Here is a 26,863-nt window from a genome sequence, read left to right as displayed (position 1 = left end):
CAAATGAACTGCAGTTTTCCTTGTTGGACTTGAGTGAAAGCCGAACAAGGAGAACTTGCAGGACTGAGTCCAGGAGTGAAGGGAACAACAGAGAAAAACGGTCCTCCCTTAAGAGTCGGGTGTTTCTGAGATACTCTTAAACACACAACATCTCTATTACTTTCAAACCTGAGACAAAAAACGGGTCCACTCCAAGACTAAAACCCAAAGGGAGAAGTAGAGCAGTATGGTTTATGCCAAGGCGGCCCATTCCTGGTCCTCGAGAGCTACCACCCTTCTTGTTTCCAGCTCTCCTTAGACTGGAGGCTGTGTCTGTATGACAGCCGCTTCCACTGTGTTTCTGTGTCTCTGTGGCTGAGCTTAAAGGCTCTCTGTCTCGTATTAGTTCAAGGGGGAAAAGGTAAAATTAGGAAACCTTTTTCCTTTTTCTTTAATGTCTCGACGAGGCCCGAGCCGGCAGCTGCTCTCTGTCGGCATATCGAGCGAGTAAACTCCGCCGCGGGAGCAAAAGCTGGTGATCTGTCCAGCACGTATCCCGCCTTCACTCCAAAGTAGCCGGATGAGCTCTGCAAACCTGTGGCTACACCAGGTTAATGCGTTCGGTGTGAATGCACCTTAAAGAGAACCACAAGACTCACTTGCACTCCACTTAAGATGCAGCCGCTCCTCTCGAAGACCCTCTACGGCATGTGTCAAAGTCAAGGGCCGGGGGCCGGATCCGGCCCTCCAGGTAACTCTATCCGGCCCTCCAAATCATTTTATTTTATTGTTATTAATGGCCCGATGCTATCTTGCACTCATATCTAACTTGTATAATTTTGACAAAATATATTTTTATGGAGAGTAAAATATTACAATTTTTTTAAGGTTTGAGTTGATTTATTCTGGAATAATATTCCCCCCTTTTTATTTTTAATAATTGTGTTTCAAAGTTATGGTATTAAAGTTTTAACAATTGGCATTCTGCTTGGACTATTTTGGCATTTACTAAGATTTTTTTTTTGGCTATTTTGGAATTTAGCAAATATTTCAGCTACGTTTTAGCTGTTTTGGCTAATTAAGACTTATTTCAATTTTTTTGACTATTTTGAAGTTCAGCTATTTTTTTCTGCTACATGCTAGCTGTATTGGCTAACCTAGGGTTTTTTTGTTTGTTTGTTTGTTTTATTTTACGCTAACTTGGCATTTATCTAATATTTTAGCTGGCTATTAGTTTCAGCGTTTTCCACTATCAGCTTCAGCATTTTCAGCTATCAATTTCAGCATCTTCAGCTATCAGCACTAGCCTTTTCAGCAGCCAAATTCAGCTTACAGCATTCACACTAGCATTATTTCAGGTTATGCTATATATCTAGTTCATAATTTTGTTAAAAAATTACGGTTTTAAAAATGTAGTTTTAGAGTTCAATAAATGTTTATCCTGTTCGACTTAAGGTGTTTTTTGGATTTTGACCACTTGTGTGATTGATTTCGACACCAATGCTCTACAGGCCTGAACAACCCAAAAATCTGCTGCACACGTACAAGTCAACCTCTGTATGAGCTCATGTGACTGAGGCTTAACAACCCGAATTCCCAGACTTGAAAAAAGATACTTGGATGAGATCAACCTTTAAAGAGTCCTTGGAGAACATGACCCGAATGACCAAGAATCTTCACAGGTGGAACTATAAGGGTTTTTTGTAGTCATTACAAAAAAGACAAAAATGACTACTTTTATATATGTGTAACATATAAAATCAATAATAACAATTAAATAAAAATCTTATTCTTAAACTTTTGCAAGACTAATTGCAAAATAATTGTATTCCTAAATCATTACTAATAAGAAAAAAAAAAATCAACAGTCATAAAAAAACAATGCCTGGTGTTTTTTTCTCAAATGTTTCTCTGATTCATCCATTTACTTTTGTGTTCTGTGACTTTAATGGACAAAAGAAGTCCCACTGTTTCTGCAAACTGCCTGCTTCTACTACAGAATATTTAGGGTTTTTCATATTGTTCTGCTCATAAAGTCATTGTAGAAACAGTGACGCTACGCCTCATAAAAACTGTAAATGGATTTTTTACTGGTAGCAAAACGTCTGAGCTAAATTATTTCCAGTTAACCTGCTCTTAGCCTCTTGTTTGGAGGGAGGACGCCTCAGTGATCCTGTCTGAAGCAGCTGCAGCCACATCAGTGAAATGAAGTCCACTGCCGCAGACGGAGTCAGACCGTGTTCACACGTGTCGCCCAGCTCCCCTGATTCATGGAGGCGCCTTTGTTTTAATAAACCGCGGCTTTGCAGTGGCCGCTGACAGCTTCAGCTCCTGCACGGCTGTAGTGCTCGTATCGATCCGTGCCTCCGAGCTGTAATGTCATTGCACGGTGCGTTTATTTTATGAGCAGAGTTGCTGATGCCGCTCAAAAACAGAGTTCTCAAAGCAATATTTCCCTCTGCAGCTTTTGTCTGTGATGGAATGTGAATGTCCAGCGTTTTCAGGTCAAACTCATGTTCAATAAACTTACACAAAACTGTGAGGGTTATTAAAAAACCTTCCCATAAGTGTGTTAGATTTTAAATTAGATTTTTATTGGTGCCATTAACTTTCTCTGAGGTCTTTTTCATGGAGCAGAGGTGACAAAGTCAATCGCACAGGACGCCAACATCCAAAACACACCTTCGGTCGCGGGCCAAACAGGATAAACATTTATTAAACACTCTAAGACTACATTTTTAAAAGTTTAAAACCGCAACTTTTTAACATAATTATGGACTAGATATAAAGCATTACCTGCGATAATGCAAGCGTAAGTATTTTAAGCTGAATTTCGCCGCTGAAGATGCTGAAATTGATAGCTAAAAACGCTGAAGATGATAGCTGAAAACACTGAAGCTAATAGTTGAAAACGCTAAAGCTAATAGCTGAAAACGCTGAAATTGATAGCTTAAAATGCTAAAGCTGATAGCTGAAATCACTGAGGTTAATAGCTGAAAATGCTGAAATTGTTAGCTTAAACTGCTAAAGCTTATAGGCAGCTAAAATTTTAGCTATGTACCAAATTAGCCTAAAAAAAAAAAGAAAAAAAAAAACTAGTTTAGCCAAAACAGCTAGCATACATGCTAGCTGATTTGGCTAACTTAGTCTTTTTAAAAAATATATAGCTGAAAGAATAGCTGAACTTCAGAATATCCTAAAAAAAAACTTAAAAAAAACAAAACAAAATTAGCCAAAACACCTAGCGTGTAAATATTAGACTAACTCTAAAACAGCTTCAAACATTAAAAAGAAAACCCTAAATTACCTAGAACAGCATTTAGCTGAAATATTAGCAAAACTCAAAAAGAGTCTAAGAAAACTTGAAAAGAAAATCCTAAATTAGCCAAAACAGCTATCATGTAGCTGAAACATTAGCTAAACTTTAAAACAGCCTAAAAAAAACTTAGTTAATGCCCAAACAGTACAAAAAGCTAGCAGAATAGCAATTTTTAAAACTTTTAAACCACAACTTTTTATGAATAATAAAAATGCAGGAATAATATTCCAGAATAAATCCCCTTAAACCTTAAATAACTTTTAATGTTTTACCCCCAATAAATATAATTTTTTTTCTAAATTATACAATTTTATTAAGCATTACATAACATCGGGTCGCTGATAAATATAAAATAAAATAATCTGGAGGGCCGGATAGAATTACATAGAGGGCCGGATCCGGCCCTCGGGTCTTGACTTTGACACATGTGCATTAGAGGAAACGAAGTCGGGCTTTGTACCTGCAGCTGCTGCAGGATTCTCTCCTTGGGTTGGACTTGGTGTTTGCTGCAGCTCTGCTGGTAGGCCTCCAGCACCTCCTCCATGGTGACACAGTGCTCACCTGAAACACAAACATCCAAGTTTGTCTTATTTCTGGAGAATTCGAAGTCGCAGAAGTTGCAGATGTCGTCAAACTTACTTGCTCTGTCTCTGTCCTCAACAAAGCTGGACACAATCTGCTCATCGGGGGGGAAGGACACATGTTTTCCACTTTTGCTTCTCCTCTTCTGCAGTTTGTTGGCTTCATCTGCATGCTCGTCTTGCTCGCTGCAGCGCGTCATCTCTGGCTTTAAATCTCCAAACAGAATGTCAGCTAAGCTCTGGCATCATTCTCTCCTGTGTGGAGACATCACTCAGCTTCTTCTGATTTGTACTTTGTGCACAAACAGGTAAAGCAGCTCCCTCCACGATGTGGCACCTGGAAAAAAAAAAACAAGACACTGAAGAACCAATATCTTATTCATGAGTTGTGTGCTGGGTTGCAGGTGAAACCTGATATGTTTGTATCAAATGGCACGACTGTGCACATTTACATACCTATTCTAATGCAGCATTTGCAGCAGGAGTCAAGGGTGCGCAGGCAAGCGAGATGTTTGCTGAAGCAAAGTTTCTCCTGCTTTTTATGAAGAAACACAACTGGACAAATTCTGGAAACAACAACAGAATGTGTGTGAGGAAGGATGACCTTCATCTGTCTTTGTCATCTTCATATTCTGTCTTTAGTTTAGGTGTGAAGACATTGATGCTCCGATAAAATCTCCAAAAATATTCTTTTAGAAAATGTTAAAATGAAAAACCTGATGGAATCAGAAATTTGACCATCCATTTTAAAGCTGAAAGACTTGTTGATTTTGTTGACTCGATATCAAATTCAGCAGATCTTTGTTTTATCCAGAAATAGATGATTTTATTAATGCAACGAGTGCAAGTGCACATGAAAAACAGGTAAACAGCTGGGATTTTCGTCATTTTGGTTGGTGCACGTCAGTCTGATCATTAACTTTATTGAGAAAGGGACAATGCATATTAATGAACACTAAAAGAAATGTAAATATGGCAGATTATAGCCTAATTTCTATCTGGAGTCCCTTGAAAGAAATAAAACAGACCTCTTGAAAGGAGTAACTATGGATTTTATTTTTTTAATTTTTTAAACTGAATTCCTTTAGTTTTAACGAGTCTTCAAATCGTCATGTTGAGGCCAGTGTACAGATTAAAGAATCGCTCCCAGGGTGAGGCCTTTTCTGTATTATAGGCTCCCTGAAGACTTTTAAAAAGAGACTAAAGACCTGTTTGTTATTTTTAGATTGATCATACTTTGAATAGACTTTTAAAATATATATTATTTGTGCTCTTTATTTTTTAGTTAGTAAATAGGCTACCTCAAATTATTTTTCTCTTCTCTTCATTTAGGAATATTTTCATGATCAGAACATTTATTTAAGCTTTGATGTTTTATTGAAAGTTTAATTTATTTTAATTTCTATTTTTTTTTTTTTTTTTTTGCTACAGTTTCTCCTGCACTTTGATTGTCTTCTAGAATCGTTCCTGCTATGTTCCTATTTTTAAGTTATTGTGTGTGAGAAGGTGAATTTAATTTTCTTGGGCACTTTGTGTTGTAAAACTAATTAAAAAAGCCAAGTAAATAATATTTTATTTGATATTCGTTGAAAGAATTCCTGACAATATTTAATCTTTTTTTGTTTCTTAAGAAAAAACTTTCAGACTAGAATTTTATATGTTTTTGCTAATATCACTTTTTAAAATTATGTACATTATTTATTGTAGGATGGGAATTTATTTAATTATTTTTTAATGATTTATAATAATTATATCAACGACAACAAAAAAATAATACAATTATTATTTTTGTACAGAACATGTAGATGACATAAAGTAAAGAACATGAATACATTTTAAAAAAAAAACATTTTTTTTATTTTATACAAAAGCAATAAAAATAAACTTTATTGAATCAAATGTCATGTATAAAGATAAATCAGATAATTAATTAATTAATCAATTAATTCCTATTTTATTAGTATTGTAAGAAATAGTGTCTATATAATCTCTAATTTGGTCATCAATTCAAATAAATTAAGAGTTTTATTACTGAATTTAGTTTTACGAATACAAAATTTTGTTAATAAAATCATGAGATTTATCAGAATTGTGAAGATAGCTTATAATCACAGGAAGTAAAGCAAAAAATGTTTTTTTTTTTCATTGTCTGTGTCAAAATGTGGATAATTGTCAGACATTATATTAAATAAAAATTTGTTCTAAAATAATTTACAGATCCAGTTTTGAAAAGTTTTTTTCCTTCCTCAGTTTTCTACTTCCGGTAGCCATTCCACCAATAGACGATCGCGGCTCACTGACGTAACTTCCTGGCCGGTAAGTTTGCGGGAAGTTTGTTCCGTAAACATTTTATCCCGAAATCAGCCGTCAGCATTCATATCGCGGTAAGTATGTGTTGTTAACACCTAAGGCATACATATTTTAGACGGGAAATCGTGGCGGACATCAAGAACTCGTTTTTATTTGGTGGAAGGACGGAACAGTTTAACGGAACACATCGAAAACGAGGCAGTTAGCACTCAAGCTAACGTGTCTATAATGCTAGACGCGGGATTTCAACGGCGTTTGCTGCATATTACGTTCACATAAGTGATGCTGATCAGCTCTGTGTTGCTTGGAGCTCGTGTTTAGTCGTTTTAGTAAATAATCCACGAATGTAGTAGTTGTTTTCTGGATTTTTTTAAATGCGTCACATAATAAACAAGTGTTTCCACATATTCCACAAATGTTCTATTAAGTTTGTTTATGGTTGTTTACCTGCAGATTTGAGGTGTAAAGTGAACAGTCTGTCAATACTTTTTAAATCTCTATATGAACCTGAAATTAGACTTCTCACTTATTTCCACTGGTTCTCCATCATAACTGTTGGAGTTAAGTTTTTTTTTTTTGTTTTTTCTTTGGTTTTTACGTTACTTTTGGAACAGCAAAAAATGTGATCTTCTCCAAAATAATTTGATTTCCTAATATATTCAAATATTTGTATTCTTCACACAATTTCTTTATTATATAATCATATTTTTCCCAATATTCCGATGACAATAAAAGAACACGTAATTAGAGCTTTAACATAATGACAAAAATAGTTTGATTATATATTTACCAAAAATAATAAGCATTGGAGACGTTCCAGCTTTTTAGAAAACAATTCTTTAAAAAATGCTTTTATTTGTAGCACTTTCATCTCAGTCAAAGTGAAATTTGTCCAAAGTCTGTTACATATTCATTAAACAAGATTTTATGCCAAAAAATTTTATTTATGTTTTTGTCTTTAAATATTTTGATTATTTGGGTTTTATTTTTTTCTTTTTATGTAGGCTAAATTGTGACATTGTGTTGTTGCTAATTTGAGATTAAATAAAGGAATTTAATAGAAAATGATTGGTATTCTAATTTGATTTGTCATAAACTTTTCAATAAAACAGAATCTTAAATGAAACCTCATTGATTTAACTCTGAGAAGATTGTTTTAGTGTTTTAAAATCCATTTTGGAGGTTTCCAACAGTTTCCTCTGCCCCTCTTTTTTTTTGCCTCAGATGCCCCCTAAAGCCAAAGCGACCGGCAGAGCCAAAGCTCCTGCGAAGAGGAAGCTGGCCGAGGAGTTTCCCCCCGGAGAGGTTCTTACCGACACCGGGAAGAAATCCTGGAAGCTGGGAGCTCCAGTCGGCCAGGGAGGGTTCGGCCTGATATATCTGGGTGAGAAAAGCTTCACGGTTAGAGATAAATGCATTTCTCTGCGCATCGGTTTCCAAATTTTTTCTCTGTCTTCATCATCAGCGGATCAGAACTCCGACAAATCTGTAGGTAAAGACGCTCCCTATGTCATCAAAGTGGTAAGGCTCTACAACGTTGTTTGTTTCTCTACTTTTTGGCATTTTTTGTGTTAGTTTGTTGTGATTTTCCTCTTTAATTAACATTCTTGCATTCAAATCTGGACCATATCAGTTATTTTCTTTCTTCCACAGGAACCCAGTGAAAACGGGCCGCTCTTCTCTGAGCTGCATTTCTACATGCGAGCCGCCAAGCCCGATCTCAGTAAGCTGCACCGTCACTCTTCATCAGTACTCCTCACCATCACCGTAACCTCAGATCAGATGCTGCAACAAACAAATAAAAGAAGCAAACTTTCTTAATTAAAGAGATGATGTTGGAGCGGAGGATAACAGCTGGCCTAAAGGGGGAGCCGGGCTCCGCCGGCTCCGGGGGCCGCGGCTCTGCATTGAATATAATAACATTCCAAATGTCAGTCTCCCTCGACAATTAACTTCAGCATCACTAAGAAACCAAAGGCTCATCTTTTATTCATGTATTTGTCCCTGCAGCAGATTAGCTGTTGGTCACGCTGGCCAGCGCTAAAAAAAACAAAAACAAACCCACACAGTCTGTCTTCAGAGTCCAGCATCTCTAGTCGGCTCTGAGTCTTTGTTTCTCTGCTTGTCTGGCAGTTCAGACCTGGATGAAGTCCCAGAAGTTGAAGCATCTGGGGGTTCCCCGTTATTGGGGTTCAGGTCTGCACGAGAAAGGAGGGAAAAGGTAAGACCGGGATCTGGAGTCGGATTCTGGACTGAGATCAGGAGGTTTTTCTTGTAGAACAAACAGCAGGATTCTCCCTCTCCACCTCTGGCAGGTATCGCTTCATGGTGATCGACAGACTCGGCACAGACCTGCAGAAGAAGTTTGAAGAATGCGGAAAGAGATTCCCCAGAAAACTGGTCCTGCAGCTCGGCCTACGGCTGGTTGGTTGATTCATGACTCAGCACTTTGTACTGGAGATGACATGACTGACAAAATATTAGGGCTGAAGATGTGGAATTTTTTTGTATCTCGATATAGTTCTTTCCAAATCAGCTTACACACAGTGGATTCAGGTCTGTCATTATATGAAAAAAATGTTTTTATGAATGAGTTTAATTAATTTTGTTGTATTAATCCGCCATGTCTTAAAAATCTGATCAGAAAAAATATTCCACGACTGTAAACTGGTCAACATACAGGCTCGATAGCATTAGCATCATGCTAATACTACATTCCGGTCACCGAATCAACACATTTATAATTAAACTTTTGGTTGCTGCTATAAGTCCAGCTGGTTTGTCTTCCAGTTCTGATTGGCTCCCGTTAAAAATCACCTGATGTTTCACGTCTTCATCAGCCAAAACTAAACGAAACACGGAGAAGATTAGCGGACACGTGCGTTTGTTTACCTGGTTCGCAAACACTAGAAGTGGAGAGGTTAAAAAAAAACAAAATGAGAACTAAAAAGCATTGATAATTAGATACAAACATTTACCCACCAAACGGTGACTAACTTTTACTTGCCATAAAGGAGAAAATGCTAGCAACTGACGAGTGTCAATTTCAGACCCTTCAAAATAAAAGTCTATTACGATAGGCTCAATCCTTTATCAAGAAAAAGTTCTATCCCGATTTATATTGTTACCGTTTTATCTATAACATGTATTCCTTTAAAGCAAAAAAAAGAGAGAAATGCAGTTTTAATAGTTTAAAACAAGTACTGCGTTATTCTAAAATACGAGTTCAAAGCTGCAGAAACCTGTATGCTCATCTAAATGATGCATGATGAGTTTGTGGATCTACCAAAACCTCCAGGAAGGATTAAGAAAATATAAGAAAATCAACTTTAAAAACCGCTATTAGTTGTATTCTTTTTACGTACAGCTACTTTGGTTTTCAGATTAGCCATTCATGTATCTGTTTGAAAGCATTACGGTAATTGTTTAGCATGCATAATTACATTTTAAAACTTTATTCACTGTTAAGTCTGATTCTGGTAAACTGAGACTTCACTACAAAGCACCAAACAATCACAGCAGCACGCTACAACAGCTCCAGCTACAGCGACAGCATCTCTGCTGCCATCTACTGGCAAGCATCTGCGATAAGAAAATGAGATTCGATTGACATCTCTTGTCTGATTTCAGCTGGACATTTTGGAGTTCGTCCACGAGCACGAGTACGTGCACGCCGACGTCAAAGCGTCCAACCTCATGCTGAGCCACAGCGACCCCAACCAGGTCGGTTCATGTCAGGAAACCGTGAGCTGCAGCTCTGCTGCTGGAGGCCGGGATGAGTGTTGGTTCAGGTTGGATCACGCTCACTCCGCCTCATTACTCCGTTCACTCCTGCTGTGCATGCGTGTGTGTGTGTGTGTGGGTGCAGTTGTGTGTTTAGAGATTAGAAAACTGCTTTTTTTTAAGCTAACACAATAGGAGCAGGGGCGGATATTTAATTTGGAGATTAATGATGTATTGTTTGTGTTGTTATTAAAGAGTTGTTTTGAAATGACACTAAAAAATGAGCCCCTCAGGACTCTATGGTTAATTGTTTTTTTTTCTGTTGATGGACTGCAGCTGTGTCACTTAATTCTCAACAAAAGAATCTAAAGTGGGCGAAGATTTTAAGTCCAAGTAGAACTCCAGTTCTTGGAAGTGATAAGTTCATGTTTTTGGAAAGTAACCGGTCTCGGTTCTGCCTCGGTTGCAGGTTTATCTGGTGGATTACGGGCTGGCGTACAGATACGCTCCTGATGGCGTCCTTAAAGAGTACAAGGAGGATCCCAAGAAATGCCACGATGGAACCATAGAGTTCACCAGCATCGATGCTCATAAAGGAGTCTGTACGTACGAGTCTGCAGACCCAGAAACTCTTCAGGCGTCGGCAGGTTTACGTTTACAAGCTGAATGGTTTCCAGACTTTATTCTGATAAACCAGCACTTTCTCACTCCCAACTTGCCATATATGGACGTATGGGGCTCCCTCAACGCCACTTTTTGACGTTTTGGGTGGTTGGGGACACCCCTGAACCGTACATCCATATATGACAAGTTGGGAGTAAAAATGTGTTGGATAAATTCATGTTATACACAGCCTTGGAAATGAGCAAACTTGATCATTTTAGACAGCATAAGATAAAGGTTGAGAAGAAAATCTGTGATTTTCCAATTTGAATCCCCATTTTTTTTTTAAAATAAAAAAATATTTTATTTACAATTAATTAAAAAAAACGTAAGTTTACTTACTAAAAACAAATTTACTTACTAAAAAAGTACGTAAGACCACATTGGTATGTAAAAAAAACACACAAAACAAAATAAAAAAGAACAAGAATGAAATTTTGAACACAAAATAGATGCTAAATTTGCTGTAAAATTAGTCAAACATTCCATAAGTAAGCTAAAAAAGTTGTTAAATTAAAAACATGTTTCCAAATTATGTATTATTTCATCCATTCACTAAATTATAAAAAAATTAAACAGTCACTAAGCTAATTTAGTAATTCTCTATATCAAAATGTAACTTTTTTTTAAGCTTATGATTGTTTTTGTGAATTTTTGACAAACTTTTAGCAGATTTAATATTTATTTCTAGAGAAAGTTTGGGACAAATAAAAAGCTTAACACTTGTGATTAATGCTAAATTAGATGTATGACTTTCTCCCTTATCATTAATTATAGGCCTGCAAATAATACAGAGTTTGGAAACATTATTTTTTCTATTTTAAAAACTTTTAATAGTCTCTAAAAACTTACAGTTAGTTGTTGGAAAAAACATGTTTTGAACATCCATTTTTTTGTGTAGCATTTTGACAAAAACTGGTATTGACTAATTTATTTAAAAAAATGATGTAAGTCTGTCTGAGTTATTTAGTTATTTGGTGGAGGTCTCTGTATCTCCTCGTCACCTCCTGGTTTGTCTGCAGCTCCCTGCAGGCGCGGCGACTTGGAGATCCTGTCTTACTGCATGGTCCAGTGGCTGTGCGGACGTCTGCCGTGGGAGGACAAGCTGCAAGACCCCGTCTACGTCAGGGACTCCAAGATCAGGTGGGACGAAGACGGGCGGCTTCACTCGGGGTGTTCAGGTGGAAGTAAACTGACGCTCTTTGTGTTTTTCTCTCCCAGGAGTCAAGAAAACATCTCAGAGTTTATGTCCAAGTGTTTTCCTTCACAAGAGAAACCCGGTAAGAGACAATCTTCTTCCTGCTCAGACAGAGAAAGAAAAGTAGAAGAAAACTTTTGGCTTCACGGAGTGAAAGTACATTCGATAAAAAAGACAGAAAACCAGATGTGAACTCCAAAACAGAATCTCCCTTGAAAAATAGATCTAATCTTAGTGGGATTTTCCTGGTCAAATAAATAAATAAAATTGATCGATTTTCAAAAAATGTAGTTTTCTTGGACATAGTTTCTGCAGAGCGGCAGGAGTTCATTTGAAATTCACCTCTGAGTTGTGGGCGGGACTGTTTTTACGCAGAAATGCTCATTTAAAGTGAAATTTCTAAGTGTATGTCCTCCATCATTAGAGAAAAATACACAATAAAAAAATACAAACATTTTCATCCGAGTGGATCTTGACTCGTATTTGAGGATTAAAATCTCTCAAGATGTTTGTGTTGAACAAGAAAAAATGAAAAAAAAAATATGTAGAGCTGTTTGACAAAAGCAGCAAATATATTTCTTGCTGGAAACTGTCAGTTTTTTTTAAGGAAAATTGAAATGTAGTTTTAACTATCCGAATCAGCCAATAGGATTCAGAGAGTTCACTGAACTGTTTTAGCAATCTTAATCAAAAATAACATTTCCTGAGACACATTATGTGTGTTTGGACTGGAATATGGTTTTAATAATGATTTGTTCTTTACATTATTATGATTTTTTTTGCATATTATTCTAACTTCTGAGAAAAATAATCAGCTGGAAAGAAATTTTCTGAAGTGTAAAACTTGCTATTTTTTCACAATAACAGCCATTTTTTTAAGCGTCCTCGTCTAATTATAAACTCCAAATCTGCTTAGCAGAAGTTAAGATCCTCCGACAAACGCTCAGCAGGCGTTAGCCGCAACTGCAAACGGCTGTTTTGACGTTTGTTTGGGGGACCGTGGCGTCGCCTCTTTAAACCTGAAGGAAGAGACGTCGCCTCTGCTTCCTTCTGCGCCGGCGAGCAGCGGAGATGTTTGTGTGCGAGCGCAAACTGACGCTGCAGCCGGAGTCCGCATCAGGATGACAGGCGAGGTTTGTTTCCTCAGTTCAAGCAGACAAACTGCATTTAGTTCACCAACGGGGAGAGAGCCAAGCGAGGTCTTCCAACTCTTATTTTGAAGGAAAACCCGACGTGGGAAGGACAGATTCCACATCTGCTCTGCTGTTTTGAGACTTTTTGATGTTGCAGATGAGATCCAGAGGTTCATGGAGGAGGTGAAGTCTCTGGGATACAAAGACAAGCCGCAGTACGAGAAGCTGCGCTCCATCCTGCAGAGCGGACTCAAGAGTTTGAAGCAGAAAGACGACGGGCGGCTGGAGTTCACCGCCGCCAGTGGCGAGGCGCCGCCTCCTGCCAAGGTCTGCACATGTCCACCTGGTGGTTTGAAATCAAATGACAAACACACCTTAAAGGGTAACCAAACAGGACTCCACTCTCAGCCCAGATTTGAAAAGTGCAAAAAAGGGGGCGGAGCTAGGGGAGGCAGGATTAGCAGAGGAGGTGTGCTCTGGATATGTGAGTCCCGGCATTGCGGGGCAGAGCAGCTTTCGGCATAGCGGTGCGACCCCCGCCGCTCTTGGTGTCCCGTGGCGACCTTCGCCGCTCTTGGCGTTGGGGGGTGACCTCCGCCACTCTTGGCGTCAGCAACAGAGTGAGCTCTGCCGTTTTCAGCGTCGCGGTTAGAGCTCAAAGACGGTTGCGTTTCGAGTGTTCAATGATGGGCGGGGCTTTATACTGCAGCTGGAAAGCATGATGACTGAAACTTCTGGGACTTACAAGAGCTGACCAATCGCAAAATTCAACTGTAATGCCTCGTTTTGACCTGTAGGGGGCAGCAGACGGTTTTAAACCATAATTTCAGGAATTAAACAAGTGTATTTTTAATTATAGAAAAATTGGCAACACTCAGCACTTTTAATTTCTATTTATAGAGGGAAACATCCAAAAATAGTTGATTTAGGGTTTGGTTACCCTTTAAAATCAGAAATGGGAGTTTCATGAAATTTGCGGCTTTTCTGGATTGCTGGAGATAAGTCAGACTTCCTGTTTTTACATGGATCATTTTGGAACAGGTGACGACTTTCTCAGGATTCACTTGAACGCTCAGAGTTCAAGTGACTGTGATTAAAGTTCATCTTCATACCAGCAGATCCTGCTTTTATTCTTCCTCTTCTTTTTTTTTTTTTTTTTTTTTGGGTTTTCTGGAAGATTTCTGCGAGAACGCAGCGTTTCCTCCTGAAAGGTCAGCGGGCCTCTGCTCTGATTTTTGTTTGTAATTATCTCACCAATCTGTTCGGCTCAGCGGGCGCTGCGCAGAGAGACAAATGGAAACGAGAGCAGAGGGAGGATCGCGGCTCATACTGCGTCGTCACAGAGGGAGGGAGGGGGGGATTTGTTCCTCAGCAGATCATCCAGGAGGGAAAAAAAGAATTCTAATCTGAGAGGATTTGCTTTGAATTCCACCTCATTTGTGTCGCTTTTCTTTGTCCAGAAGGCGACAAAGAGAAAGAACGCAGCAGATAAACCAGAAGAAGACGCCTCCAATGAGAGTCCCATCAAGAAGAAGAGAGAAGTGAAGAAGAAAGGTGGAGTCAGCCCTTCCAATAAACAAAGTTCTCTTTTTTTGGCATCCGTTTAACTTCCTCTTCATCTGCAGAGGTAAACGGCATCAATGAAAGCCCCAAAAAGGTCACCTCCGCATCCCGGAAAGTTCCCAGAAAACCAGCCAATCCCAAATCCAAACTGGTGGAGATGAGCACCCAGACGACGCCGAGTCTCGCCCAAAAACCCAGAGGCAGGAAGAAGGCAAACTCGTGAATTCTCAGCCGGTTTCTACTGTCCGCACTCCCGTCTTTCTACTGCTTTTTACATTAAATTTTGTTTGTTTGTTTGTTTTGAAGGCAGAGCTGTTCAAATAAAAAGTAAATAAAGTCACTTTTTTTTATTCAGAAAGATGTTTCCACATAAACTCTGAAGCAGAGAATGAAACCAACAAATCTGTAGATCCCAGCTTCACTAATAGACAATCAAATAGACAATAAAAAATACAGAAAAAAGGAAAAGGACAATCATCCAATAAATAATTGAAACAAAGCAATAAAATTAAAAATATGTTGACAAACTGAATCCAACAGGTGTGATTGAAAAATAAAACAACTAGAAGAGTTGCATTACCTGCGATATGCTAGTGTGAATGTTTTGTTTGATGAAAATGTTGACGCAATTTACTTTAATTTGCTGAAAATGCAAAAACTATTTGCAAAATGTTACATTTGCTAAAAAAAAAGGAAATTTCAGTAAGGAACTATGAAAAAGTGCTGAGGTTTACCTAAATTAAAAAAAACAAATAGTAACATTTCTTAAAAATCCCTAATACATGCCAATTTTGCAAATATATATATATATATATTGTGTTGCTTGTATGAGCTAAACTCCAAATTAGCCCAAAAAACTTTAGTAGATGCCACATTAGCCAAAAAGCTAGCTTGTTGCTTAAATACTAGCTAAACTCCAAAATACCCTAAAAATCATCAGTAAACTAAATTACTCAAAAATGTTAGCCTGTTGCTAAAGTAGGAGCTAAACTCTAAATTAGCCTAAAAAAACCTCAGTAGACAACAAATTGGACAAAAATGTTAGCATGTTGCTAAAATAGAAGCTAAACTCCAAATTAGCATAAAAAAATCAGTAGATGCCAAATTAGCCAAAAAAGCTAACATGTTGCTGAAATATTAACTAAACTCCAAAATTTCCTAAAATTCCTCAGTAAACTAAATTAGTCAAAAACGTTAGCATGTTGCTAAAATATTTGGTAAACTCTAAATCTTTTGGAAATTACTATAAAAGATATGGCTGCCACGATTAGTCGACTAATCGACTATTAAAATAGTCGACAACTAATTTAACAGTCGATTAGACGTTACTTTATATTAAATGGAGTCAGAGTGTAGTAAAGTTGAAAGTTAGAATGGCATTCTGATAGCTTTTTAGACTATTTTGGCATTTATTAATGTTTTTAAGGCTATTTTGGAGTTTAGCTAATATTTCAGCAACATGCTAGCTGTTTTAGTTAATTTATTTTTTTATTTTTGTTTAAGCTAATTTGGAGTTTAGCTAATATTTCCTCTACATACTAGCTATTTTGGCTAATTTAGCATTATTTTCAGTTTTTAAGTTAATTAAGAGTTTAGCTAATATTTCAGCTAGATGCTTGCTATTTTGGCTAATTTAGTTTTTTTTTTCAGTTTTTAGGTTTATTTGGAGTTTAGCTAATATTTAGCTGCATGCTAGCAGTTTTAGCTAATTTAGCCTTTTTTTTCTAATTTAAGGCTAATTTGGCATTTAGCTAATATCTTAGCTGGCTATCAAATTCAGCGTTTCCAGCTATTAGCCTCAGCAATTTCAGCTACCAATTTCAGCATCTTCCAGTATCAGAGTTAGCATCTTCAGCGGCCAAATTCAGCTTACAGCATTTACACTAGCATTATTACAGCTAATGCTATATATCTACTTTTAGTTAGTTTAAAGCTAATGGTTAACATGTGTGCTTTACATCCAGGTTGCGCATGACCCGATTAGTCGACTAATCGGAAAAAATAATCTGTGATTAGTCGACTATTAAAATAATTGTTTGTGGCAGCTAATTAAAGATTTAAACATAGCCCATCAATATATTTAAAGGCTAGTTGTTAATCTACTTGAAATTTAGAAAGTCATTTCCTATGGGGCATATTTTGCCTAATATTAAAAAAATATAAAGTTTATAAATACCAAAAATACAAGCAGTAATGTCCTGAATTACCTGAATGTTTTGATACCAAGACTGTTGAAATCACTATAGTGTTTGCTAAGCATTCATACAATTATTTCTCTTAATGAAGCTTCTAAAATGACGATTATTTTTCTCCTGAAACCTTGAGTTTCTTTCAGCCCCCACCTCCTTCACCAACTCCCACAGGCTCCCCTCCCCACGAAGGAAGACATCTCTAATATTGCTGTTGAGAGGGCCCTCGGGGGCCCCCGCGGCGGCTGGTGGCTTTCCATCGATCGCTGCAGCCCCCTTGTGAGTAAAGCGCTCAACCCCTCCCCCCGACGGTTGACCTTATGGACGCCACCGCCACGGGCCCTCAGCAGGGGGCAGCAGTGCATAATGATAGCAAATGGATGCAGGAGGGTGGGGGTTACCTGTGTCTGTCTGCTGTGGTCAGGCCTCATAACCCCCCCCCCCCTCCTCCCGGGTCAATAAGTCGATGACAGTGTTTTTGACAATTGTCTGCATTTTTATTGAGATGTTTGTGGTTTTTATTGTAGGAAAACCCAAATAATTCTGAAGCTTTTAAAGAAAACGTTTGGAAGGAATGCAGATGAGGTGAGGATTTTCTAAACATGAAAGGTCAATATAGAGGGAGGGGGTGTTTAATTGATTTTTATTCTTTTTTTTTGGTTTATATTTGCATGGAAACACTTCAGGGTTCAAACTGACAAAGGACAGATCCTCTTAAACTTGCTCTGCTGCTCTCCTGAAAATTCAAGTATTGTTTATTAATGGTCAAACTTCTAGTTTAATTTAAGGCTTTCTTTGATGCTCTGATTTAATTCACCCGTCAGCTTAAATGTGGAAAATCTCTTTAAGAATTTTGTTTCGTTGTTCTAGAAAACACTCATCAGGTACTTAGCTGTGCACTAAGAAAAATGAATCAAAACATCAAGAAACTCTTACAAACTAAAGTGAATTCTCACACTGATAAGACGCTTTTCTTCTAAATCTGAGTAGGTAACAAGTTTTTCTATAACACAAGGATTTTGTTTTAAAAATGCCACATATAGAAAAGGCAAAATGCTAAAATTTCAGGAAACATGGACACATACTGGATGGGAAATGAAGCCTGGAAAGAGACAGAGACCTCAATGAAAGTTTTTTTGATGTGAGACAATTAAGTTGATTTGTAGTGTAAAATGAAACTTTTTTACTTTGGAATCAACAGGAAATTGCCCTTCTCTATGATCCGCCTTTAGCAGAACAGCAACATCTGGTACCTCTTGGTTTTTTCTGAAAATTCAAGTACAGAGGATGAGGACACATGTGTATGTGTTTTTTATATTTGTTCACTTTGTTAAAATACAACAGAGTATTTGAAAAAGAAAAAGTAATACAAGTTTTTTTTATCCTACATTTACGAGATTTAAAGTCGCAAGTTTACAAGAAAAAAGTCATACATTAAGGAACAAAGAACCAAAGTTCAAATTTATAACTTTTTTCAGAAGAAGTTATGTCTTTTCTTGTACATTTACAACCTTTTTATTGTAAATTTACAAAAAAAATGTTTTCTTGTAAATTAAAGCTTGTAAATTTACGATTTTTTAGTGAATTTACAGCATTAAATTTACGAGACAAAAGTCACACATTTACAAGATTTAAGGTAATAAATTTACACCTTTAAAACTTGTTAATTTACAAGAAAAAAATAAACAATTTATCAAATGACACTTCAAGTCATAAATATTTGACTTGACTCTCATAATTTAACAGTTGTGACTTTTTTCTCGTTAGTTTGTGAATCGTTTGTAAACTGGTTTTAATTATCCGTCGTATTAAAAGAAACACAAAAGATAAATGTTAATTTAGTGTAAATTATTTTAAAGCTTTTTTTCGTTCATTTTATTCAGATTTTGTTAATTTTAAAATGAAGATGAATATTTTCTGTTAGTTATTTTTTTTAATGATTTGGACTTTAATGTAGCTGAAAAAAACATCTCTTTTTGTGAGTAGAGATACAAAAATTATTGTTTAAGTGTTATTTAAGTGCTATATAAATATATAAAGTTGAGTGATGCATTACAAAAACAAGGTTATTCAAGTAAATGAATAAACAAGCCAAAAGTTTTGCGGATGTGGTTGAAGATGACAGGAGGCCAAACTCTAAATCACCAAATCAGCCCATTTTCCAGGATCTGAAAGCACCTGCATGGATTTCTGACAGTCTGGAGTCTGTTGTGACCGCATTAGACGGAGAAGAGAAATAAAATCAAAGTCATTTCTCTTTTCATTGTGCTTTAATGTAAATCACATGGAGCTCTTTGTCTTGCGCTGGTGAATAATGTGCTGTGTCAGTGGCCTCCTGCGTCTCCTGCCTGCCTCTCCTGGCTGCTCGATTGTCACAGCTTCCACAATAAATCTGCATTTCACCCTCCCCGCTTTCTATTCCGCCCACCTTCCATCCCAAAAAGTCTGATTAAAAACTTTCCAGCAGTTGCAATCATCCACACCTCCCTCCCTCTTTAGGCTCCGGGATGAAAGAATGTGATGAGATTTCACTCTGTTTGTGCTGTAATTCTGCCCAAAACACAGAAATATGCACCGGGTTCCAGGTGTTTGTGTGTGTGGGTGAAGTTACGCTACATTTGCCGTTCCAGTTGTGTGTAAATATTAGAAAGCAGTGGGTTCCTGGCGCGAGGAGAAGCCAGCCAAAGCGGCGGCGTCCTTATCGGCATTGTGCTCAGACTCCGGCGTGCTCCTGCTGTTTGTAATCTGCAGCCGCCGCTGTGAGCAAAACTGGACAGGCATTTATTGTCCCAGCAGGAGGACGCTTGACAAGAGAATGTTAAACACTCTGCTACCTGCAATTTCAAAAGGCGATAGCAGGCATGATAAAATGTACACACACGTTTAATTTCAGCTGCTCTCAGAGCTCAGAGAAAAGAATCAACAGCTTTTTTTTCAGCTGTTCCTCCTCACTGTTGTGGGTCTGCTTCTTTCTTCAGGTTTATCCCGCAGACAATGACCAAACAAGGCGTTTAGATTGATTTCTTGCTGCCAACAAGCGTTCACTTTGAAAGTTTGTCCTCCCTGCCTGCACCTTTCCCTTATTATTCACGCTAAAATATAGAAACCAAACTTGTTTTTTAACTGTAACGCCATTTCTTTTGGAATAGAATAAGAGCAGAAAATATTACTTTACATTCTCTAATTTACAAATTCTGCAAAAAATGAATGAAAAAAAGCTTTTAAATCATTTGTTCATTGTTATTTATCTTTTCTATTTATTTTAATACGTATTAAAGCCACTTTACAAACAAAAAAGAAATAAAAAACAGCTTTAAATGTAATAAATTAACGAGAAAAAAGTCAAAACTGTTAAATTACGAGAATAATTAAGTGATTTGTTAAATCGTTGACTTTTTTTCTTGTAAATTTGCATTTTAAAGTCTTAAATGCATTTAGTCTCGTAAATTTACGAGAAAAAAAGGCATAACTTTTTGAGAAAAAAGTCAAATTTTAACCTTTAATCTTTTCTATTACGTTAAATCTCGTAAATTGTAAATTTAGGAGATTCGAAGTTCTAAATTTACGATAAAAGTCGTAAACTTACGATTTAAAAAAAGTCGTAAATTTACTATAAAAAGTTGTACATTTATGAGAAGAAAAAAACATTCTCGTCAACTTATGACTTTTTTTCTCGTACATTTAAAGTTATGAATTTACGGGACTTAAAGTCATAAATTTACAAAAAAAATATTGTATTAATACTTTTTTTTTGGTGGCTGTAGTAAGTATTCTGTCGTATTTTAACAAATGAACAAACAAAAAACATAAACTTCCCCTAAACTTTTTTTTTGCTATTTTTGAATGTAGTCTTTAGCAGTTCTTCTAGTTAGCTTTTTATTTTACAATTTTGCACATTTAATTTTAAATTTGTGCCATTTTTTCCATTTGTATTTTGGTACTAACCCTCCAATACCAACATCCTCCAAACCTGATGAATTCATTTGGACCTTAATAAACGAGTTTACAGAAATAGTACCGGTAGATTCCTTGACTGTTAATAAGAAGAAAAAAAAGTACATGATCACTGTTTTATCTTTGAACTGTAGAGCATCTAAACCTAACGGAGGAAGGTGGCTGCTTAGCCTTAGGTTGAAATTACAGTACAGTCATAGTTATTAGAGAAACTAATGCGATCATGTGAAATAAACGATAATGAATTCCTTCAGACGGCTGACACTTCACTGTAAACTGTAGAAAAATGATTTGAAAGCCAAAAGCATGTGATGTCTACATAAGCTCTTTATTTTGACCCCCCACACACTAAACGTTTGGCGGAAGGAGTGCTTTCTGTTCCCCTGGTCCGGCTGGGACACTGGCCCCAGGCGGCGCCTCCCATGACTGGGGCCAGGCTGTTGTAGCTCTGAGAAGGACCGCTTTAGATGAGGTGAAGGAGCGTGTCGGTGGTCCACGGGGAGGTCATGCTCATTCAACAAACACCCAGGGCCAGTGGGGAGCCTCGGGCAACGTCCCACACTGGGGCCACAGAACAATGTTGTGGTGAAAGTCTTTGGGCTGAGGAACATCAGAGCTGAGGTCACCCGAGGAACAGATCCTGACTCTGTCCTCGCTCTGGCTCACTGGGTTAGGTATCGAAACAGGAGGAACAGCAAACTTGGATGTCAGGAAGCAGATAAAATATCCAAAGATAAAATAGGATTAAAAATAGAAAACTCAAAGTAAAGTTTTTATCTGTTAAACCAAAAAAATGTACTTTATTTACAAAGAAATACTGTTCATTTCAATATAAACTCTTTCCAAAATTGTGTAGCTTAATTATGTAAATGCTTAGTAAGCATTTATCTATAGTGATCCTCCTGTATGTTTTTCAGCACATAAAAACTCAACCACACTTTCAGCTTGTTCAGGTCATTAATGCTTGTATTTCTGGTAATCATTACCGTAATAGTTTTTAAAATATTGAACAAAATATGCCCCATTGGAAATGAATGAAAAAACCTTCAAATATCAAAATTTTGATTAGATTAGCAAACAAAACTTTTAATATATTCATGGGCTATGTTTTCATAGTCATTTTCTAAATTTGTTACCCACTGGTTTTTTAGGCTAATTTAGAATTTAGCTTCCATTTTAGTAACAGGCTAACATTTTTGACAGATTTATTTTACTGAGCTATTTTGGAGTTTAGCTAGTATTCAGGCAATGTGCTAGCTTTTTTTTTCTAATTCGGTTTCTACTGAGGTTTTTATGCTAATTTGGGATTTAGTTACTATTTTAGCAACATGCTAATGTTTTTGGCTAATTTGATATCTACTAGGGTTTTTAGGCTAATTTAGAGTTTAGCTAGTTTTTAGGCAATGTGCTAGTTTTTTTTTGTGGCCAATTTGGTTTCTACTGAGGTTTTTATGCTAATTTGGGATTTAGTTAATATTTTAGCAACATGCTAATGTTTTTGGCCAATTTGTTATCTACTGGGTTTTTAGGCTAATTTAGAGTTTAGCTTCTATTTTAGCAACAGGCTAACATTTTTGAGAGATTTATTTTACTGAGCTATTTTGGAGTTTAGCTAGTATTCAAGCAGTGCGCTAGCTTTTTTTTTTTTTTTTTGGCTAATTTAGTTTCCACTGACGTTTTTATGCTAATTTGGGATTTAGCTAATATTTTAATATTTTAGAAACATGCTAATGTTTTTGGGTAATTTGTTATCTACTAGATTTTTTGGGCTAATTAAGAGTTTAGCTTCTATTTTAGCAACAGGCTAATGTTTTTGGCTAATTTGTTATTTACTGTTTTTTTTGGGATAATTTAGAGTTTAGCTTCTATTTTAGCAACAGGCTAACGTGTTTGACCGATTTAGGAGTTTTAAGCTATTTTGGAGTTCAGCTTGTATTTAAGCAACACACCAAATATTTTTGCAAAATTGGCCTGTATTAGAATTGTAAAGCAATTTTACTATAACATTTTTCAGAACTTTAGGTCAACTTTAGCGCTCTTTCATAGTTCTGTAATGAAATTTCCAGTCTTTAAGCAAATTTAACATTTTGCTAACAACTTTTGCATTTTCAGCAAATCTATATAGCAATTAAAGTAAATTGCATCACTGTTTTCAGCAAAAGCTTCAGCATCTTTAGCGACTACTTTCAACAAAAAGCATTCACACTAGCATTATCGTGAGTAATGCAATTTCTCCTTAACTTCCACAGCAATGTCCCTAAATGTAAGTTTAAATTTATTTATCTAACTCTTGTATTTAAATTAGATTTAAGTAAAAAAAAGATAAATAAAAGAATAAGCGGCAGCTGCATATTTTCCTTTAAGGTTAATAAATTTAGGGTTTTATTTCTCAAGCTCAACAAAAAACATTTGTGACCTACTAAATGATTGCGTTTACAAGCTTCATGTTTATTTTAAGCTAACTGATATTACACTTACTAGAGCACAACAGAGCAGTAAATATGTTATCATCAGAGGGCCCAGTTTCTTCAGTCGCTGCATATTTCATATTTGCATGGAGGAGCAGGAGATAAACAACAGCTAGAAAAGAGCAAAACTTCCAATCACTGCATGAAAATTTCTTCCCCCACTCTGCACCCTCAACGCCTGTGACCGTTTCATCCTACTTTTTCAACCAGTTGCTCTGATGTCACTGATAGGCAGTAATTAACTGGTTCTTTGCCCTGTAAACCAGCTCTCCTGGGCCACATGCTACATGGAAATTCAGCGCTGTGAAATGTGAATCCACTCTGATGTCTGCCCAGAAAATACGCCAGATCTAAGCCTCACTGTGTGTGTGTTAAAGCTAAAGAGGGGAAAACATGTACTAATACGTTTAGACCTTATATTCTGCAGGAATGGTGTTTATGGTTTTATTCATTCGGGGTAATGCCCGACATTCAAAATACTGATGTTGTTGCAAGCTGATCTTGAACAATTCATGCAGAGATGATAGTCTAGATCAGGGGTCTGCAAACTTTAACACTTAAAGAGCCATTTGGGTCGATTTTTCACTGACCACAACCCATTTAGAAAATAAGAGTTTTTATTTATGTTGTTATTTTTATGAGAAATGTATATAAAATATATTTTTTTGGCATAAATACAACAAAATTTAAGAGAAAAACATGTTTTTCTCTTAAATATGAAACGATTTATAACTTTTAACAAAGGTTCAGAAGACTTCCTTTCAAAATAAAAGACTTCCTGTGTCACAAAGGGTCACTTCGATGGAGCACATCTAGTAGTAGGTCGTGTAATGTCAGGAATTAATAAAAAAATATATATTTTTAAACATTTGTGGTGCTTCTTAGCCAGAAATTCATAAATCAAAATTTCTAAAATTCATACACAGCTAATTAACTGTATTTTTTTTAACAATGGGTCAAACTTAAAACTCTGGAATTTGTCAAAATGTTTAGTTCTTTGTACTTTGGAGGTTCGCAGAGTGATAAGTTACTTATTTTTTTAATTTTACTCTACAGTGACTTTTTTAAACTAAAAGCTTTATATTTTTCTTTAACCAAAGAGCCAGAATGGAGCAGTAGAAGAGCCACACGTGGCTCTGGAATCACAGGTTTCAGACCCCTGCATGGTCTAAAATAAAATCAAGACATTTAGGTTTATGACAAAAAGTAGAGTTCTTTGTGTGCACTAAAAAACATCAAATCTCCCACTTTTTTTTAATCCAGTTTCTAGTTTAAGTGGACTTTATTATACATTCAGGATTTGGGCTTGGCCCCTTGGTTCTAGTAAAATGAACTTTGAATGAAACATTTGAGACAATTCCATGCTCTTGTGGGAACAGTTTGGAGCGGCCACAAGAGTTGAAGCTGTAGCTGGAAAATTGGACCCACATCATGTTGAACTCGGGTTAGGAATGGGATGGCACTCCAGTTCATCCCAGGCAGGTAAGAGAATACTTTTGGGAATATAATGCATCATTTTGCATTCAATATATTACAAAACTAACTTTTCTAAAGAGATCTAAATGCTTGTTTTGAGACAACACACATCACCAATGTCCTGTTGACATAGTTTGATCTTGAAAACATATTTTAAGCAATATATATATATATATATATAATGAAACTAGGTTGTATGTACTTTTTGCAATATTTTTTTAAGCAGAAGTTTGTTTTTGCTTGATGATAGGAAACTGAAATCTCTTTTTGACTTTTAACACTGTTGTTTTTAAGACAAATGTATCCTAAAATGAGACATTCTTATTACAAGAGCTAGATATGTAAATATCACAAAAAATGTTACAATGTTGTTGAGTCTTAAAAGACCATTATATCACTCCTTATCCTGAGTAATCTTATTAAGACAAATTCTACTTGTAGAAGATTTTTTTTCACTTATAAAAAAATAAAAAAATGTTTTACATATATATTTTTTTTAATTTCTACTGGTAATTGTTGGGAAGGTTGCACTGTAAACACACTGGATTCCAATCACTGCAGCTTAACAAAATATATTTGTTTATACGGAACTCTCTAAAACTTTTTTTTTTTTTGGTTTGGTTGCTTGCAAATATACGACTAATTCCAGTTAAAACCGGAGTAACTTTCTGTATATTTGCAAATCAATGGAATTAACCAATCAGTGCTGTCCAGATTGTTGGACAAATTAATGTCAACTTATTTGAAAGACATGAATCTGTTTTAACAGTGATTAAAAAACCAAAGAATAGTTTGACAAATGCCTTTTAAAATCAAATAAAAGTGTGATTTTGTCCTTTTATCCCCCAATTTTCTGACTTTTTATTGTTCATTTTTTTCCCATTTAAACCTGCAATCCCAATTCACCTGTTTTGATATCTTTTTATTTCTATAAATATGTTGTTCTATTAAAACAGTGAATGCACCTCAGACAAAATGCAAAAGAACAAAACAATAACACTCAGAGTAAAAAAAAGATGATTGTTTTCCAGTTTTCACATGCTAACACCACACATATGCCTCTATTAATATATACACATCCACTTTTATACATGTAAAAGTTTTAATTCCAAAAATACACAATCAATAACAAACTGATAAAATGAATATAACTTGTGAAATCTGTTTATTCTCTCATTAAAATAAATGTTCTCACGTTACAGTTTAGACGGTGAGAATATTTCCTCCCCCATGTCTTTGCTGAATTTAGGCCCCTTTAAGCTGTCATTACAATAAAAAATACAATCATGATCAGGTGACCTCCACTGCAGCAGCTGTGCTCCAAGTGCACGTCTTTATGGCCTCCGAACGGGCTCTCCCTTTCCCATAGTGATGAATGGGAAGACGGAGGAGGGAGGAGGCTGCTACTCAGGTTTCCCGCTTCCACCTCATTCTCTGCGCTCCCACCTCTGTGGCCCTTCTCAGCCTCTGGTGCCCCGTCCTCGCCCTCTCTCACCATTAAGGCACTTGGTGTTGCACCGGAATGGTCGGGCAGAACGAGAGACGTGGAGGATGTGAGCGTCCCCCGTCCATCTGTCGTGACTCCAGGATCAAATAATAGGATTCTGTGTGAGAATAGCAGATAATTGCGCTCTGTATTCTGCTCTCTGAGTGTATTTTAACCCGGCGCTCCTTGCCTGCCTGGCACTTTGAGGCAGATGGTTCTGTGTTTTGATATCTGATCTACAGAGGAGGGGTCAGGGGTCAAGTTGGAGTTCAAATCCAGTGGAGTGCATTTTCTGTCCTCCTCCTCCCATCTTTCATCTTCACAGAATATGGATGTCATTCAAAAAAGGACATTCCACAAGACCCGTGCTCCGGCTGACCCCGCTCAGTCGGATGGAAGCGAGCGGCAGGAAGTCCACGCTAACCCACTTACAGTGGAGCTGCATGCAAAGGTGTTGAGCTTTGATGGAGAGGGGGCAGAACCGAGCCCGCATTAGCTGTTAGATTCAATCGCCAGGCAGCAAAGGGAGGAAGAGGTCAGCGTGGAGGGGGGGTGGGGTTTCCCCACAAGGGCTGATCAAACATATTCATGTCTAAGACAAAAACACATCAGTTCATGTAAGGGCAGTATGGAGAAACTCCACAGAAGCAGAAAATCCCACACTGTAAAACATGAAACGTTGAGTCAGTTAGCAAAAACTCGAGTTTTTTACATTTAAACTATTAGTTTTTTTTATCAAATTACATTTTTAAGTTGAGTAAACCATCTATTCAAAAATGTAATTTCATAAAAACAAATTATTTTAAGTGCAACAAATTTCA

The 26,863-nt window shown here is 36.7% G+C and overlaps 2 protein-coding genes across 5 annotated transcripts in view; one reads left to right on the top strand and one right to left on the bottom strand.

Moving 5' to 3' along the window:
* si:dkey-288a3.2 (protein phosphatase 1 regulatory subunit 37) overlaps window positions 1–5,951 on the bottom strand; it is a 60,476-nt gene extending 54,525 nt beyond the window's left edge. For both annotated transcript variants that reach the window (XM_024273504.2, XM_036209922.1), the window contains exons 1-3: window positions 4,336–5,951; window positions 3,938–4,216; window positions 3,759–3,859 (exon numbers count right to left, since the gene is read on the bottom strand). In XM_024273504.2, the coding sequence (XP_024129272.1) occupies window positions 3,759–3,859; window positions 3,938–4,079 (243 nt within the window). In that variant the 5' untranslated portion in view covers window positions 4,080–4,216; window positions 4,336–5,951. The remainder of the gene's footprint in view (window positions 1–3,758; window positions 3,860–3,937; window positions 4,217–4,335) is intronic.
* A 118-nt stretch (window positions 5,952–6,069) lies between these two features.
* vrk1 (VRK serine/threonine kinase 1) lies at window positions 6,070–14,809 on the top strand. 3 transcript variants are annotated; one of them, XM_024273481.2, is made up of 13 exons: window positions 6,070–6,195; window positions 7,414–7,573; window positions 7,655–7,710; window positions 7,843–7,912; window positions 8,323–8,410; window positions 8,505–8,613; window positions 9,820–9,912; window positions 10,382–10,514; window positions 11,598–11,718; window positions 11,797–11,855; window positions 13,064–13,233; window positions 14,367–14,460; window positions 14,532–14,809. In XM_024273481.2, the coding sequence occupies exons 2-13, from the start codon at window positions 7,414–7,416 to the stop codon at window positions 14,690–14,692; spliced, it is 1,314 nt and encodes a 437-aa protein (XP_024129249.1). In that variant the 5' UTR covers window positions 6,070–6,195; the 3' UTR covers window positions 14,693–14,809. The 3 variants fall into 3 exon arrangements, with proteins under 3 accessions (XP_024129249.1, XP_024129258.1, XP_024129241.1); XM_024273490.2 differs by having other exon boundaries at window positions 6,144–6,263; window positions 14,370–14,460; XM_024273473.2 differs by having other exon boundaries at window positions 6,146–6,263.
* The last annotated feature ends 12,054 nt before the right edge of the window (window positions 14,810–26,863 follow it).

The sequence above is a fragment of the Oryzias melastigma genome, linkage group LG22 (assembly GCF_002922805.2).
Source record: "Oryzias melastigma strain HK-1 linkage group LG22, ASM292280v2, whole genome shotgun sequence".
In the NCBI taxonomy this organism is placed as follows: Eukaryota; Metazoa; Chordata; class Actinopteri; order Beloniformes; family Adrianichthyidae; genus Oryzias; species Oryzias melastigma.
Note: the sequence above shows the minus strand (reverse complement) of the source record. Positions and strands in the feature narration are given on the sequence as shown.

Excerpts from the sequence above, each read along its gene's own strand:
- vrk1 (XM_024273481.2), top strand. The coding sequence starts at position 7,414 with ATGCCCCCTAAAGCCAAAGCGACCGGCAGAGCCAAAGCTCCTGCGAAG. Across the intron at positions 8,411-8,504 it reads CACGAGAAAGGAGGGAAAAG|GTATCGCTTCATGGTGATCG; the intron begins GTAAGACCGGGA and ends CACCTCTGGCAG. Across the intron at positions 14,461-14,531 it reads GAGAGAAGTGAAGAAGAAAG|AGGTAAACGGCATCAATGAA; the intron begins GTGGAGTCAGCC and ends CTTCATCTGCAG.